Here is a 16,765-nt window from a genome sequence, read left to right on the forward strand (position 1 = left end):
GTATCGGTCTCATTACCGTCATTTAAAAAAAAATATATAATATCTAAATAAATATGGAGTACATGAGGTCATAATATAAAATAATAAATTGAAGATCGTCCCGAATAACTGTGTGATCGTATTTTCACTAATTCTATCAATTTCCTAAAGAAGTTCTCATCGCGTGCAGGGTTGTTTATGTCGTTACCATGGCAACCCTGCGTGACATTTTGGAGTCTGACAGATGAAGGAAGAGTTGCGTGATGCTTTGAAATATCTCTTAATGCTAGTGTTGCCACACGTCCAGGTTTTTCCGGGATTGTCCCGGTTTTTTGTGGAAAATGGAAAATGTCCAGGAAAATGGAATAACCTTCCCGGGACACGTTTTGTCCCGGTTTTTTACTTCCTCACATTATCCCCATTGAAATAAACACAAATCATTAATGTTTCTCGCAGCCACTTAACATATTAATAGTTTTCACGTAAGCGGGCATATTGTAGGCAGCTACTTGTGTGGCCTCACCGAATGTTTGCGCACGCAGCCAGTCGCCGTTGCTAGGTGATCGTGGTCAACACAACGGCGGCCGCGCGAAATCAAAGATACTGGAATACCGTAATACCAAACAATAGGTGAGAGTTCCCTTGGTCGGTGCGCGAGTAGGCTGGCTGTCTACTTCCTATGTTCTGATTCTGATAAAGGCTGGTTCTAAAGCCTGGGCCAATTTCATCAATAAATGAATCATTAAATAAATCATTAAATATATCAAAAAAGAATGCCTGAACACTGGCGTGAGAAATGAATAAATCAGTTGTCCCAATAACATAGCACCTCTCTCTTGTGATTAAAACAAAGGATTAGGGCTATTTGGTATGATACGGTAGTCTAACTTTTAAAGTTCAGTTCTCCAGAGAAAAGGCTAAAACAACAACGAAGCAGACTGAGAGAAATTATATTGATTATATTTGTATTATTTTGATTTGGAAACGGAATGGGAGGAGAGACTCTTCAGGGGGCTGTTAGCCTACTATTAAATATTTGTTTAAAAAAAAATTGGCGTCCAAATAAGATCATTCCTATATGAACTTATTTTTTGTAATAATATTTGTGGTAGTGCCCATTTAAGGGTTAAGAAGACAAAATGAATTTTAACTAAACGCCTAACTGCACCAGTTGAACTGTTTTATTTTTAAACGTGAACATTCACATAAGGCATAAGGCATCGTAGATGTGCGTGTCCGCAGCCCTCAACCCCCGCGCTCGTACGTGCGCGCAGGCGCGACCGCCGACCGATGTGTCCCGGTTTTTTACAACTCAGATGTGGCAACCCTACTTAATGCACAAAATTCGCTTTGCTGCTTAATCCATACCACAGTGCACACAATTCGCTATGCTGCTTTTAAATAGTACATTTGAGGCATAGGCGCACGTTACACAGTAGGCCGAAACAAAATATTATTTTTTTCTCGGTAATACCGTATACCCCGGGAAAACACAGAGACGGTTTAAAGGTATCAAAATTTGGATACCGCCCAACCCTAATATACAGTCAAAAAAGATGAGAAATTGGCAGAAATTGTAAAACATATCCCAGACAATGCAAAATACACGTCAAACGTAATACAAAATGAAATAATTGAAACCCTCACCAAAATGGTGCTAAACAATATCCAAGCCAGATACGAGAAAGCAGACTCTCCTGGACTTTGCATTAAAAGTGATGGTACCAGAGATCACTGTAACATAGAGAATTTGTCTGTAGTAATTAGATTTGTCCAAAACTCTGTCCCCAAGGAACACTTAATTGGATTAATTGAACTACATCAGCTTGATGCTGAGTACATTTCCGACCACATTCTTTCACATTTGACTGACCTGGGTTACAGACCAGACAATTTAGTGTGTCAGTGCTATGATGCTGCGTCTGTCATGTCTGGGGGAAGGGGTGGTGTCCAAGCTTTGTTGCAAAACAAAGTGGGGAAGTACATTCCATACGTGCACTGCTACAACCACCAGCTCCATTTGGCAGTGGTTCACGCAGTGGAAGCAGAACCCCTGGCAAAGAAGTTCTTTGACTGGTCAAATTCTTTAAACACATTTTGTCACAGACATTATGTTGCACACACATACAACACACCTACACTGAAACGACTACTGGAAATACGGTGGACCAGTCATTATGAGGTCACGAAGTCCATTGTCACCAATGAGGACACAATCAGAGGGCTTCTCTCAGATGTAGCAGAGGATGACACTGCTCCTTTTGACATCAGCACAGAGGCATTGGGTCTTTCGACCCAATTAAAACGACAGTGTTTCTTTAACACAGGAAAGTTCCTCCTTCAGGTCCTTGGTGCACTGAAACCAGCTAATGCCATTCTGCAGGCCCAAGCAGTGGATATGTGCACTGCTGGGGAGGTGGTGACAGCTTCACTGGCTACTCTGAAGGAGATGAGGAGTGACTCATTCTGGCAGGAGCATTTCTCTCAGGGTGGAAGTAGGCCTACCAATTCGCCCCCACCTAAAAGAAAACGCAAAGTTAATTCACAGCTTGGTGATAGCGTTGTCTTGTCAACACTTGGGCATTCTGATGACCAAATAGCTCCTAATCAAACTTTTAAAAGGGCCATGTTAAACATTCTTGACAGAGCTATTGTAGAGATGGAGACAAGATTCTCTCAGAGAAATGTTGAACTGATGAGGTCCACATCATTTCTCCTGCCAAAATCAAAGTCCTTTCTTGAGCCCTCTCTCCTGAAACCACTTCAGGTGCTTGCAGGCACAGAGCTTAACAGCATAAGCTTGCAAAATGAAATTTCTGTGGCAAAAGCAATGTTGCTCAATAAATTGTCAACTGATGCTAACCTCTCTGAAGCATGCAAATGCATTCAGCAGTACAAAGAGGCCTTCCCCATATTGCATTCAATATATGTCACAGCACTTGTCATTGGCGTGTCTTCAGCTGCATGCGAAAGCTCTTTCTCCACCTTGAACCGCATCCTCACTCCACTACGCAGAACAATGCTGCATTCAAGGAAGAAAAATTTAGTCATTCTGGCACATGAGAAGGAAATCACAGAAAATCTAGACATGAATGAATTTGTTTCAGAATTTGCTAAGTGTAACCGCAGACTTGTACTGTAGATAATGGTCCAGGTCAAAGGTCAGCTATTCATGAAGACCAGTAGATGGTGCATCCCAACATTTTCAATGTCAACATTTAAATTTCCATTCAGCATAGCCAGGATTTTCAAAAAAAAGTTAGTTTAGTTTTTTTTTCTTTACAAAAAACAAACAAACAAAAAACTTCATAAAAAAAATTTCACACTGTTAACAAAATTGACGGTCATGATTTATGCTAGTGTGACCATATTTTGATTACCGAATTGAATTATTACTATTATTATTATTATTATTGGACTATTAGGCCTAGTAATTGTAGTAGTGGTTTTCCACCGATTTTTCAGGTATTGTTTTCTGCCCCCGCAGATGAGCTAACTGCCCACCCACACATGCCATTCTGGTCACACCTCTGACACACACACAGTAAAAGTCCTTCCCATGCCACAAGGCACGTCGACCACGAGTAGAACTCATGATCTCCCGGTCGAGAGGCGGACACATGAACCACTAGGCCAACATTAATACACACACACAGTCGCCATGTCTAAACTGCATTCCCACATGTTCGAGATTTCTTTCCTCGATATTTACACACTGTTATTGATTAACTCATCCACCAACACTGTTCTACTTCCTTTGTGAATTCAGTGATAAAACACGATTTCTATCAATACAATAATTCTCTTATAGAATTCAACTATGGTGTCGTATTGTAAGATTTATTTCACAGTTTGTGAGCTCAGACGACTGAAGAGGAACCACAGGGACAACTATTAATGACCTCTCAAAACCCCTCAGATTCTAGTTGCTCTCTGCTCTCTTTGAGACAGGACAGTGACTGTGCAGTTGGTCCGGTCTCACAGGTTTGTGTCCCACAGGTGAAACAAACACAGGGAGAATTCAGGAAAATGTCAAAAAGGCCATTGGTGGTAAATTTCCACTTTACTGCCTGGGGTTTGGATTTGATGTCAATTTTGATTTCTTGGAGAAAATGGCACTGGAAAACGATGGAGTTGCTCGCAGGATCTACGAGGACTCGGATGCTGACCTCCAGCTGGAGGTGGGATTGAGTGTGCGAGTCATTTACAGGGATAATCTTTTAAACAGTGACGGAATGGCAGAGATTCAACCCTGTTTCATGCTTTGGTAGGGTTTCTATAAGGAAGTGGCCACACCGCTCTTAACTGACGTCCAACTGAAATATACCGGTGTATCAAACCTCACCCAGACCAGTTTCAGGCAGTATTATAACGGCTCAGAGATCGTGGTGGCTGGACGAATCACAGACAACAGTCTGGAGACTTTCCAAACCGAGGTCATCGCTATTTCAGTAAGATCACCACTGCTCGAACAAACAAGCTCTTCAAATCCAGGTCCCTGTCAATCTGCTGCTTGTCAATTTGAATTCAATTCGAGAACGATTCTGAGAATCCTGAGTGTGCGACAGTTTTGATGGAAATGAAGTGTTCTGTTTTGTTTTCTTCACATTTCCCACTTTTATTTGCAGAAAAACGCAAACGTAACATACCAGGACTCCGTGTCGACAAAAGACGTCAGCGAAGTTTTACCACAACATGAAAACTTTATTCAGAGACTGTGGGCTTATCTTACAGTGAAACAGCTCCTGGAGAAAGAGTGAGTGTTTACTCGATATTGTTTCATGCTTTCCAGGAGGAAGTGATATTGTGAATTAACGTGTTGTGACGTTTGCGTTTCTGTCCGTTAGAGTGGCGCTCAAAGGGGACGAGAAAGAAGCAGCCAGGAAAGGAGCTCTGGATCTCTCTCTGAAATATGAATTCGTGACTCCGCTCACCTCCATGGTGGTCACAAAGCCGCAGGAAGAGGACACACAGGTCGCCCACAAACCCAAAGAAGGGGCGGAGCCACACAGACACGATCCACCTGTATTGGCCCAGCTGCCTCCATGGAACTACGGTCTGAGACATGGTACGAAAAGTAATTTCATTTCCATTTTAGCATGTGATAGTAGAAAAAAAAAGATCTATCTGCAATCCTATCACAAACCGAGGCCAACTTGCTTCAACAGGTTACCATGCACTTCATGATTAATGTCGTACAATTATGAACAACAATCTTCCTGCTCAGTTTACTGTTGCCAGCATAATGGGAGGAGGGCGTGTCATTGGAATCTCCACAGCTGACTGATATGGTGATCCACTATCCACAGCTGTCCATTTTTTGGCAGCAAGCTAAAGAAATGTCCTTCCATAACACAAAATCTAACAATCATCACTACTTTAAGTCTAAATGCACACATTATCATCACAAAAGCATCCTCAAGCACATTTTACATCATCCTGTACACTGTTTCACCCACGTGATGGTGTTCGTCTGGAGCCTTGTAAAGCAAAAAGGAACAAAAATGGAAAAATGCACTTGTTTATTGAGCCTTTTCAGTAATTTAAAGATTTTTTTCAATGTTTTGTCCAGGTGTAAGGGTCAAGACGGCTCTCGCAGCTCCACCAGGCCAACCAGGTCTACATAGTTACTTACCTTCCGTTAATCTTGGTACGTATAAACATGCTACTTATCAATCTTATCAACAGATCATTTTTACAAATTTATAATTCCATTTGGAGATGGATACTAATTTTTATTTTTATGTCGACAATGTTCTTCACATTAAAACAGTGATGTTAAAAGGTACAAAGAGAACCTTTAAAGCTGTACTACCTTTCAGATTTTTAAAGTGTAGGTCATAAACAGAATTTTCCCGACACCCAATTATTTTTCTTTAGTGACCAAAAGCTACTGAATTTGAATCACAGACTTCCAATTTTATTCGTTTTTTTTTTTAAATAGAACAATTAATGAATTTTTCTACACGTGGCCCTAAATTCTCTGCTATTTTTTCCTGCTTCACCATGACCCAATTCAAGATACTATGTCATGCATCACGTGGTGGGCTTTCCCCGTTTGCGCAAGGCATTGTGGGATACAAAGTTGAAACAGGACAGAAAAATGGAGGACGTGAGTGTGCGAATGAAACGTGAAAGAGCGACTACAGTAACGGAAAGAAAGCGAGAAGAAAAGATGTGATGTTATATACGAAGGAAAGGAAACGCAGGACCAAACTAATAAATATTGGCGCTCAGCGAGCACCTCGGTGTGATCAGCTGTTCGTTTAGCGACAGAATGATGGAACTGTCAGTGCACGCTCAAAGGGAAACCTGTAGATGGCAGTAATGCAACACTGTGGATGCCAGCTGCTGTAAAACCCAAAAGAAGAAGAAGGTAAACCTGTGCATGCGCACACGGACTTCCTCTGTCTGCTTGACTGCGCGAAGCAAGCGATTTCATGCACATTATTTGCTTTAATCCCCTCAAATTAAATAACTTCCCAGCCACAGAATGGCCTGATATTTTGTGAGATATTACAGAAATAAACAGATATCACAATCACCACATTTCAGACGGAACTAAATTTCACCCATTTTATGAAATCGAAAGGCCAACTTGTTTTAATCCTCACATTATCAAGGACTTGACAAAACAACTTTTCCAAAATTTCAAAACTGTTTTTAACATTTGTTGAAAACTTTGATGATATTAAGAACAGGGACAGCGAGGTAATGGGTAAAAAAGCTGAGAACGTTGCGTGGAGATGGAACATTGGCCACAGCTCAGTGACAGTCCCATTCGTTGTAAAGAATAAGTGCATACAAACTTTTGACTGGTACAGTATATGGTGGGTGAACCGAATAAAACAGGGAAAAAGCAGAGCTTTTACAAACTGGCAATTGAGTGTATTTGAATATTATAAATCATATTTACATCGAATCTCCATCAGCCCTGACAAATACTGTATCTCTCTCTGAGCAATGATCTGACATGCCTTCACAACTTAAGAAGTAACGAGACCTTTAATGACTTCAGAAACTTCTCTCTTTATTCTGTGTGTGTGTGTGTCCTCTTCTAGCCTATGATCCAGGTATGTACAAACATTTTATTGCCATATTGATGTTATTACTTTGATATTACAGAAAGCCGAACTATTCAGAACTAAGCCTTCAGATATTATCTCATCTCATTATCTCTAGCCGCTTTATCCTGTTCTACAGGGTCGCAGGCAAGCTGGAGTCCATCCCAGCTGACTACGGGCGAAAGGCGGGGTACACCCTGGACAAGTCGCCAGGTCATCACAGGGCTGACACATAGACACAGACAACCATTCACACTCACATTCACACCTACACTCAATTTAGAGTCACCAGTTAACCTAACCTGCATGTCTTTGGACTGTGGGGGAAACCGGAGCACCCGGAGGAAACCCACGCGGACACGGGGAGAACATGCAAACTCCACACAGAAAGGCCCTCGCCAGCCCCGGGGCTCAAACCCAGGACCTTCTTGCTGTGAGGCGACAGCGCTAACCACTACACCACCGTGCCGCCCCTTCAGATATTATTATTATTATTATTGTTGTTGTTGTTGTTGTTGCTGCTGCTCTCAGTGAAAATTGAGTTTTAAATCATTTTGATTGGTTTAAAAGTTTGCCATTTGAATTCAAAAGTCTAAAATGAGACAGTGTTCTGCAGTGGCATGCACAGACATTTTGGGGGTCAAGTGCTCTGGGGGGAAAAAGGGCACTTTTTTGCGCATGTGGAACACCTTATTATAAAAGTCTGAGATTTAACCCTCCTCTTGTGTTCAGGTTGCCACTGACCCGTTTTAGTTTTTAACCTCCTAGGGCCTAGCGGTCACATACGTGGACAGCACTTTTTAGAAATTCAGAACAAGAATCCACATATGTGGACATACTTTTTCTCAAAAAGTACATCTTATCAAAGATGATGCTTAGTTTTTATTCTAATCAGGTTCTAATAAGCCCAAATAGCAAAAAGAAATAAACAATGCATGTAAAAAAAAACAGCTTGGGTCTTAGGAGGTTAAAGGTGTAAAACAACCACTTAATGTTAATTTATTACATCAAGGCTTTTTGACTTTGCCAGGAATCTCTAGTTAAACAAAATAGAAAAATAAATTTTTGTTTTCCTAAATCTGAAAATGGTCTAGCAAAAAATATAATACTTATGTGCAGTTGTTTCTGTATGCGACGGGCTACTTCACGACAAAATAATTACAGCTTGGGCTTAGAGGGCAAACAATACATTTTCACTCGATTCATGTGTTAGCTGGCTGGTGGGGCAGGGGAAGAGCTGACTGACTGCCCGATGTGTTGCCTGCGCTACGATAAGGCCGTGGCTTCCAGGACGCTATGCTGCTGCAACCTCACATTGAATGCACTGCACGCTTGTTCACGTGACAGAGCAAGAGAGACAGAGGTCCGGTGTGTGTGCGGAGGCGGCACACATCGGGACATTATTTTCACACACGCTTTTAATGCCGCGGCTTTTCTAAAAGATCATGTCGACATTGGCCTCAGTAAACTGTAAAAAAAAAAAATTTTCAAAAGGGCACTTTTTTGGACAGAGGGCAGAGGGGCAGGTGCTTGAGCACCACCTCGTGTCTATCTGTGCACGCCACTGGTGTTCTGAGACTGATCACTTCATGAGACTGATGAGCCAAATTTCCAGTGAACGATGCTGCTGGTGTGCACCTCACATTTCCAGTGCCTCCTGTATAAACAGACCCAGTTCCCCCACACCCATGATGTATTAATTATAACAGTCCGCCATTATTTCTTTTGTTGTGTGTTTATAAGAAATAAGAATAAAATAAGTCACAAAGAAGTGGTATGATAAATAATTTCCATCATAATTTTGATCCTGTTTGACATTTTTATCAAAAAAATTTTTTGTCTTCTTTCTCCTGTGTGTCTTCAAGTTGGAAGAGGGGCAGGTTATCATCCAATTCCATGGATATATATTTAACAGTTATTCCATGAAATCGAGTCGTACATGAGCTGATCACGGCTATAATCCGTGTATGACGAGATTGAGTGGAATAACTGTTTTATTCTATCCACATTCACTGGATTTTGAGAAACGGAGCATTTTTATTTTTATTTTTTGCAAATTCAATAAATGAAAACTTTATACAAAATGTCCGACAAAATCATTTCCACTTAGAATGTAAACAAACCAGTGAAATGACAGGAGAAATTTGTGAAAAACGCAATAATAATAATTCTTGAAAAATAAAAAAGATATGTTCTTACCATCAAATACTTTTATTCCATATTTTGTTGCTTTTTTGTTTGTTTGTTTGTTTGTTTGTTTGTTGGGGAGAGTCCTATTCTTCTTCTTTAGGGTTTTTTGGTAGTTGCAAATGCCGCAAACCGTTAGTAAATCTGTCCCTTTATTATTATTATTTTAAATTTTGACCCTGCTGTGCTCCTTTCAGTCATTTCAGAGTTTTTTGTTTCTGTGTTTCATAAACGCTCATGAATTTTCTATTCTCAACACATGATTTTTTTACCTGTTGAATATCATTAGGAAGTCCTCTCAGGCATAAACTACACAGCAGTCCACGACCAACACTGCTGGCAACATTCATCAGCGTCACTGGAACACCTCCCACGTCTCCCCCTGCAGGTCCAATCAGAGCTTTCAGAAAATCTGCATTGATTGCATCTGACTCCCGTTCCATCAGAGTGCAGTATGTCATCATTCTTTCCTCATTCTCTCTCTCACAGTGAGTGGAGTGAAGTTCTTAATCTCTGCAAAGCCAAAACAGATCTGTTATTACACACCTGGAGGCCAGAAACTCCGCCTCCTTTTGGACACCTCATCAGGTGGGCAGCTTAAAGTTTTCAAAGGTTTCCTTTGCCATAGAGAGTTGGACAGGGGACAGCGTGTGGGGAAATGCTGAGTGGTTAACACCTGGGCTGGGCAAGTTTAGCAACAATGACTAGGAATATTCAGTTAATAAAAATATCAATGTCATAAAGTATATAGGCATAAAGAAAAGTAAAATAAACTAAAAAAAGTAAAATATATATAATAAAAGAAGCTAAATCGGGAAGTCAGTAACGGTCGGAGAGGGGAGAGTCGAATCCTCTGCCATGTGCAAAATGTCATGGTGTCCAATGAGCAGAATAAAGTTTAATGGAGATGAATGTAAAGGGAGCAGACAGAAAGTCTAACGTTCACGTGTGTTAAAGCAGGCGTGCAGTGAGCAGGAGTTCGGTTCGTGGGAAGTCAGGATCAACCTCACAGAAACTCCTCTCACTCCTAAACAATTAATTCCAACCATTTTCCTCCTCAAAGATGAGGCTAGAATACTGGAAGAAGCACATCCAGGCACTTATGGATGCAGGCGCAGGGGAGAGCAGGTGCATCGCAAACTGGTAACCAAATCGGCAAATGGAGGACGTAGTCAGGTTCGGGCGAGGGTCGGTCGATCAGCAAACAGCATATCAAAGGACAGGCGAGGAATCAGCGTCAAATAAACATAAACAAGAAGACAGAGTCATCTATATCCCCCGCCCTGTATACCAAATATATACCAAATTTCAAGATATTATTTCACATTTTTCAAGTTCTGCTGCAGGAAACCAACCCGACCTCTTTACACTGACCTCAGCAGCCCATGGCATAAACCCACTGGGCCTTTGGTCCAGGTGAGATAAAAATTAAAAAACTTCTCACATCCCTTTGTTTCAAAAGGCACATATACATTACTTAATCAATACATATACCAACTTTCAAGTCCATACCACTCATAGTTTTCAAGTTCTGTTCTGGGAACAAAACCTGCCCCTAAGACTAACCTAAGAGACTAAGTCTGAAATTGTTTTCATGGAAACATGAAAAATTAAGATTTCTCAAAATTCTTAGTATATTCAAATATAAAAATTTGAAAAATACTTTTTTTCAAAAATCCAAAATAACAAAAGGCACCAGTTCACATGTTGCTTGATATGTATACAAAGATTCATGAAGATATCTTCAATAGTTTTAAAGACATGGCCCGGAAACGAAAATGTGACTGGACGGATGGACAGATGGATGGACGGAACCCATTTCTTATGTCAAAAAGCACTAGAAGTCGGGCAGAAAGTCAGAAGGATCAGTATATTCCAGTACAGGGACACAGAACAATACTTCACAGTGAGCGTTTGTGAACACTTGGCTTATATAGAGGGATTATTAGAGAGAGGATGGAAAACAGGTGTACTTCCGAGAATTCAGGAGATGAGGGGCGCTGTGGGGTTTGGGAAATGGAGTCGTGAGCAGCCACACAGCAAATTCCTCAGTGTTGAATTAACACTTTCAGAGTTAATTTGTGTCCAATTGGACCTATATAAACACAGTAGGGTGTTAAATCAACACTCTGGGTGTTAATTCAACACTGGGGATTTTGCTGTGCATGTTTGGAAGCCGCTCTGAACTCGGATATTCAGCGCCATTACTGACACTAATGAGATCCTACTCTCAAATGAGTTCTGCCTCCAGGGCTGTGACATATCTGGTTCTCAAGAACCCTCACTTGGACATCACAAAGTTGTGGCTAATTATGAAAAATTGTTGATTGTTTTCCTGGAAGTGATCAAATGTAAAATAAAAATCAGATCATGTCCAAAACCTTTTCAGATATACTGCGGTACTGGTGTCGATCTGAGTAAGGGACAGCAGCAGTGTGATCTCGGGGCACTTTGGGGACAGTGTATAACATTTCCTCTGGTCCATCTCTCTCTCTCTCTCTCTCTCTCTCCCAGATATCTCTATAAATGGAGAACTCTCAGATAAAGGCTTCCAGCTCGTTGTTTTTCATTATAAAACGGCTAAGCTTTCCGTGAGCCCTACTGAAAGTGTCTACTCTGACAGCGAGAATAGTGTGAAGTTTGTCTGGGGGCAGTCGGAGCCCAGCAGGCACAAGTCACACGGGTAAGCGCAAAACCCAACTGTTTTGTTTATGGCTTGTAAGTTTTACCAATATGCTCCAAGTTGAACCAAGATGGAACACACAAAAGTACTGAAATATCCTGAAGTGCAGGATCAAACCTCTGGCCAGGGAGATGCTCCACATTCACACCACCTGCTGCAAAATCATGCCTGATAATTAGCACAAGTACTGATTGATGGTCAACCGAAAGATTGTGGGAATCAGGAGTCAGAATCAACCACTAGCTGCAGAGTGCACTTAAAGATGGCTTTGATCAATAACATACTCGGCAATCAGGTCCTCGATGGTGGAAGAGTTATTTTCATCCATTCAGCAGTCTTTGCTCAAGTGCTACTCTCGCTAATTGCATAATTTGCCGAAACTGATTCACTGAGACACGAGAAAGATGACGAAGGTACAGCCCTGTGAAAGCTGAAATACAGTCAGGAAATCATGAGGAAGCAGGCCATAATCATATAAAAACAAGATCAGCTGTGAGCTACTGCTCACTTACGTATCCCCCCGCTCCCGCTTATATCAGAATGCAAACAACTGAAGGAATAGGACACTTATTATGAATGGAGACTTCAGCAAATAATGAACCCTGAAACAAGTAAGTAAAAAGCAGTGTCTCTCCCCAGGGATTTCAAATAGCATCCTGGGAAACTGTCATTTTGAAATAGCATTTTGCTTCTTGAAATAGCATCAAAATCCACCCTATATGTTTCATAAATACATTCAGTCGGTAAACAGGAAGTCAATGACCTGATAACGGCATACACGGTATAGAACCCCAAGCAGGTGCAGGTGGAACCCATCTTATTTAAACCTGACATCTCAGGTCTGGTGTTCTCTTTGCTTTTGAAGTGTGTGGTATCATCATACCAAGAGCTAAAGAGCTCTCGAAGAACCTCAGGGGAAAAAAAAGGGTTGTGGATAGTGATTAATCTGGCAAGTGATTTCAAAAGAACCCCAAGAAACCCAAAGAACCTCAAAATTTCATCACTGAATCTGCAGGTAACTCTTACAGCCTGCTGGTGTGAAAGTGCATACATCTACAATCAGAACGAGATTGGACAATTTTGACCTGCACGGGAGACATGCCAGGAAAAAGGCTTTGCTCTCTGAAAGGAACGTTAAAGTAAGACTACAGTTTGCCAATGAACATATCGGTAAAGACCAGGCCTTTTGGAATGACATGCTCTGGACAGGTGAATCAAATGTGTGGTGCAGACCAAAGACGGCTTTTCAGGAAAAGAATCTCATCCCACCTGTGAATCGGAGGTGGACCTTTCAACAACATAATGATCCTAATCATACAGAAATCCACCAAGGAATGGCTCAGAAAGAGGAAATGGAAGGTTATGAATAGGGGGCTGAGTCAAAGCCCAGATTCAAAAATGAAATGTTTGGGGAGATTTGAAAAGGGTAAAACATGCAAGAAAACCCTCAAGCATCTTGCAAATGAAGGAATTTTGCATAGAAGAGGGGTCAAAAATTTCAGCAAGCTGATGTCAGAGACTGGTGGGCAATTATAAAAAACATCATTACATCATCATTACATCACAGGCGTTCAGCAGACACTCTTATCCAGAAATGGACAACAAACCCAGAGCAGCCTGGAGAGCAGATGGGGATTTGGTGCCTTGCTCAAGGGTACTTCAGCCATTCCTGCCAGGCTTGTAGTACTCGAGTCTGACTTGTGCCCAAAAAAGCTGCTTCTCTAACCATTAGGCCATGGCTTCCAAGAAGTTATTTCTGTTCAAGGGGCAATACTAGCTTCTGAAATTAAGGGTGTAATTACTTTTCCACAGAAGAATATTACATCTATTGATTTTTTTTGTTGAATAAATGATTGAAAGAGCTCATTTTCCTTGTTTTGTTCATCACCTTTATCTACAGGTACTGTAGGAAAAGAGTGAAAAGTTTGCTTGTTTAAATATGTTGAGAAACGTCTCCAATGTCCATGTGATGCACCTTTTTTTCACGTGACTGTACTAGACATGGCATCTTCAACAAACTCATCATTTTGTCTTTCCACAGAGTGGCAATATTTCAAAGGAGCAATGAATTAGACGTCACCTTGGGAAACGTGCGTGTTGTTGTCCTCCTTCATAAGAAGGACGGAGTCGTGTTTCTGTGGCCTGTTGCTCATCAACAAGCAAATAATGCGAACGTTCAAGGCATTCTGGGTAAGAGACGGCACAAAAGTTTCCCTTTTAAATTATTCTAGTTTTCATTCAAAACAGACAGTCCGACTTATGTCAAACTGTGACAGATGTGAGTGAGTTAACTGGCTCACTGGAGGCTGGATAGCTAACTGGAAGAGCAGGAGGAGATTGGAACCAAATTGCACCATCATGTCCAGTCATAGAGCTTGTTTTTACGTGAAGTTAAAGGTGTAAAGATGTTCATGGTTTCTTCGAGTCAGTAAAATAATTACCCATAATGGAAAAGCAAACCTAAAGCAGCACTAACAGTACTGATACTGACTCAGGATCTTTTGATATTCAAGGAAAAACTGATCTTCATTATGAGAAGTTACCAGGATCAAAGCTCAAAATCAAGGACCAGGAAGTTGAGGCATCTCAGTAAGGAAATGGAACTGTTTTAATGCATTGTTTGAGTCACTTTCATGGATGCTCTTAAAAAGACATGTTTCTGCTTGATTCCAGGAGCTCTGCCATCGACTACAGATTTCCTGCAGCCCCGAGTGTGGAATGTTGGCTTGTACCATTCCAGTCTGCCCTGCAGGGGGAGCTTTCTGACTTCACCGTCTCAACGCTGTAGAGTTCTGCGCTTACTGTGCGAATCTTATTTGAAGCTGAATGCTGGTATATCCTGCTAAATCACAATTATATCGAAATACAATAAAATTCTTGCCCCAGCTGCAACATGGCCAAAGTGTTCTTTGGATTTTGACTGTAAAGTTCCAAGTGAAGGAACACAATTGCGTTGTTAGTCTCTCTGTGAACTTAAATACCATGAAACGTTGTTGATCCATGACCCTGGTGCAACACACACAATACAAGTGTATGACACAAGAACTACACACAGTGTGAGACGAGTGCAAGACCAGTACAGAAAAAAAAAATACAACCCCAATTCCAATAATGCTGGGATTGAAATAAACACAAATGAGTGATTCCATGCTTATGGGTACTGAAATGGGGACATGAACTTATTTTAAAAAATTCACCTAAAACCATTTCTTTTTTTACCATCAGGTCACAAAACATGTAATCTTTAATGAATGATATGTTAAAAGATAACTTTAATTTTCTGAGATGTAATAAAAACATTTATATGCCAAAGTCAGAACGTAACAGAAGTGTTGTAGACATATATAGTCTCAATTTTAACAATGTAGAATTACTTTTTGAAACCTAGGTGATGTTTTAGCAAATATAATTAATAAACATGTGTAGTAGAATAAACATACACATTCTTTCAATAAGATTAACATGGTATATAGCTAGATTGTAATTAATTTGTAACAGACGCGAGATGGACAATCGTAACAGAAGTAATGTAACAGACATCATCTTGGAACTCATAGGCTTGACTTCGGCATATAAATATGTTTTTATTACCTCTCAGAAAATTAAAGTTATCTTTTAACATATCATTCATTAAAGATTACATGTTTTGTGACCTGATGGTAAAAAAAGAAATGGTTTTAGGTGAATTTTTAAAAATAAGTTCATGTCCCCATTTCAGTACCCATAAGCGTGGAATCACTCAAATAAAAACAGAATGAGATGATTTGAAACTCCTGGAAACTAGTGAAAACAGTATAAACACAACATATCAAATGCTGAAGCTGCAAAATATTATTGTTTTTTTGAAATATATTTTGAAATGGATTCCAGTAACAGGTTTCAAAAAGTTGGGACAGGGGCATGTTTACCATTGTGTTGCATCAACTCTACTTTTAGCAACACTATACAAACGTTTGGGAACTGAGGAGACCAGTTGCTGTAGTTTTGAAAGAGAAATGTTGTCCCAATCTTGCCTGATATACGTATTGAGCGTATTGCTCTGAAACCTGACTGCAGGCAGGCCAGTTTAGCACCTGGACTCTCTTCCATTCATTTCCGCTTTGCTTATACAGACTTCTCGTGCAGTGGGAAAAAATGCACTGTGATGTGTTCCATATGTAGAAGAACTATCGAGGAGATGACGGGGACAACCTCAAAGTTCAATCATCATTTGGTAAGACTCCAACCAGAGAAGGAAGTGACATGCTATGTTCATTACCCTGTTGATAGCGGAGCTTGTTGCTGAGTGATGAAATAGCTCGTGTTAACACTCTCTCATGTTATTTGCTCTGTTGATCGTGGATGGGGCTTGCTGAGCGATGAACAAACTTTTTATCTGTAGCCTGTTAACTAAAATGGGGCAGTTGAGCAGTAACATTAGCCCAACACAGTAGCAGAGATACTTTCCCATAAAGGCAGCAACAGCCACCATCAAATGGTGCAGTTGGAGTCCTGTTCTCGGACTTGACTCAGATCAATAGTGGACTCGACTCAAAATTTTCTTTAATGTTTCAGACTTGACCACTGGGGACTCGAGACTGGACTCAGATTCGAGGTTTAGTGACTCAACTCCAACACTGGTTGTTTTGGTTCATTAAATCCTTGAGATTTATCTTCGCTCACACATTTCGCTCTCTGCTTAATGAAGGTTCTCTTAACCAGTAATGTTTTTCTTCTTTTCATAAGTTTATGATCCTGACAGGTGATGTAATGGTACATAATGTCTCTCTTCTTTTATCTAGTATTGTTGTCTAAGCCAGTGATGTAATCAGAGGTGGAAAGAGTACTAAAATATTATACTCAAGTACAAGTA

General features: G+C 40.6%; 1 protein-coding gene across 1 annotated transcript in view; it reads left to right on the forward strand.

Annotated features, from left to right (window-relative positions):
* Window positions 1-14,701, forward strand: part of LOC132874615 (inter-alpha-trypsin inhibitor heavy chain H3-like) — a 38,277-nt gene extending 23,576 nt beyond the window's left edge. Inside the window, 11 exon segments of the mRNA XM_060910933.1 lie at window positions 3,979-4,160; window positions 4,251-4,430; window positions 4,608-4,735; window positions 4,827-5,047; window positions 5,552-5,629; window positions 9,520-9,618; window positions 9,720-9,818; window positions 11,745-11,913; window positions 13,955-14,103; window positions 14,427-14,502; window positions 14,587-14,701. Coding sequence (XP_060766916.1) covers window positions 3,979-4,160; window positions 4,251-4,430; window positions 4,608-4,735; window positions 4,827-5,047; window positions 5,552-5,629; window positions 9,520-9,618; window positions 9,720-9,818; window positions 11,745-11,913; window positions 13,955-14,103; window positions 14,427-14,502; window positions 14,587-14,701 — 1,496 coding nt within the window.
* Window positions 14,702-16,765: the final 2,064 nt, after the last annotated feature.

Source organism: Neoarius graeffei, chromosome 26, assembly GCF_027579695.1.
Source record: "Neoarius graeffei isolate fNeoGra1 chromosome 26, fNeoGra1.pri, whole genome shotgun sequence".
NCBI lineage: Eukaryota > Metazoa > Chordata > Actinopteri > Siluriformes > Ariidae > Neoarius > Neoarius graeffei.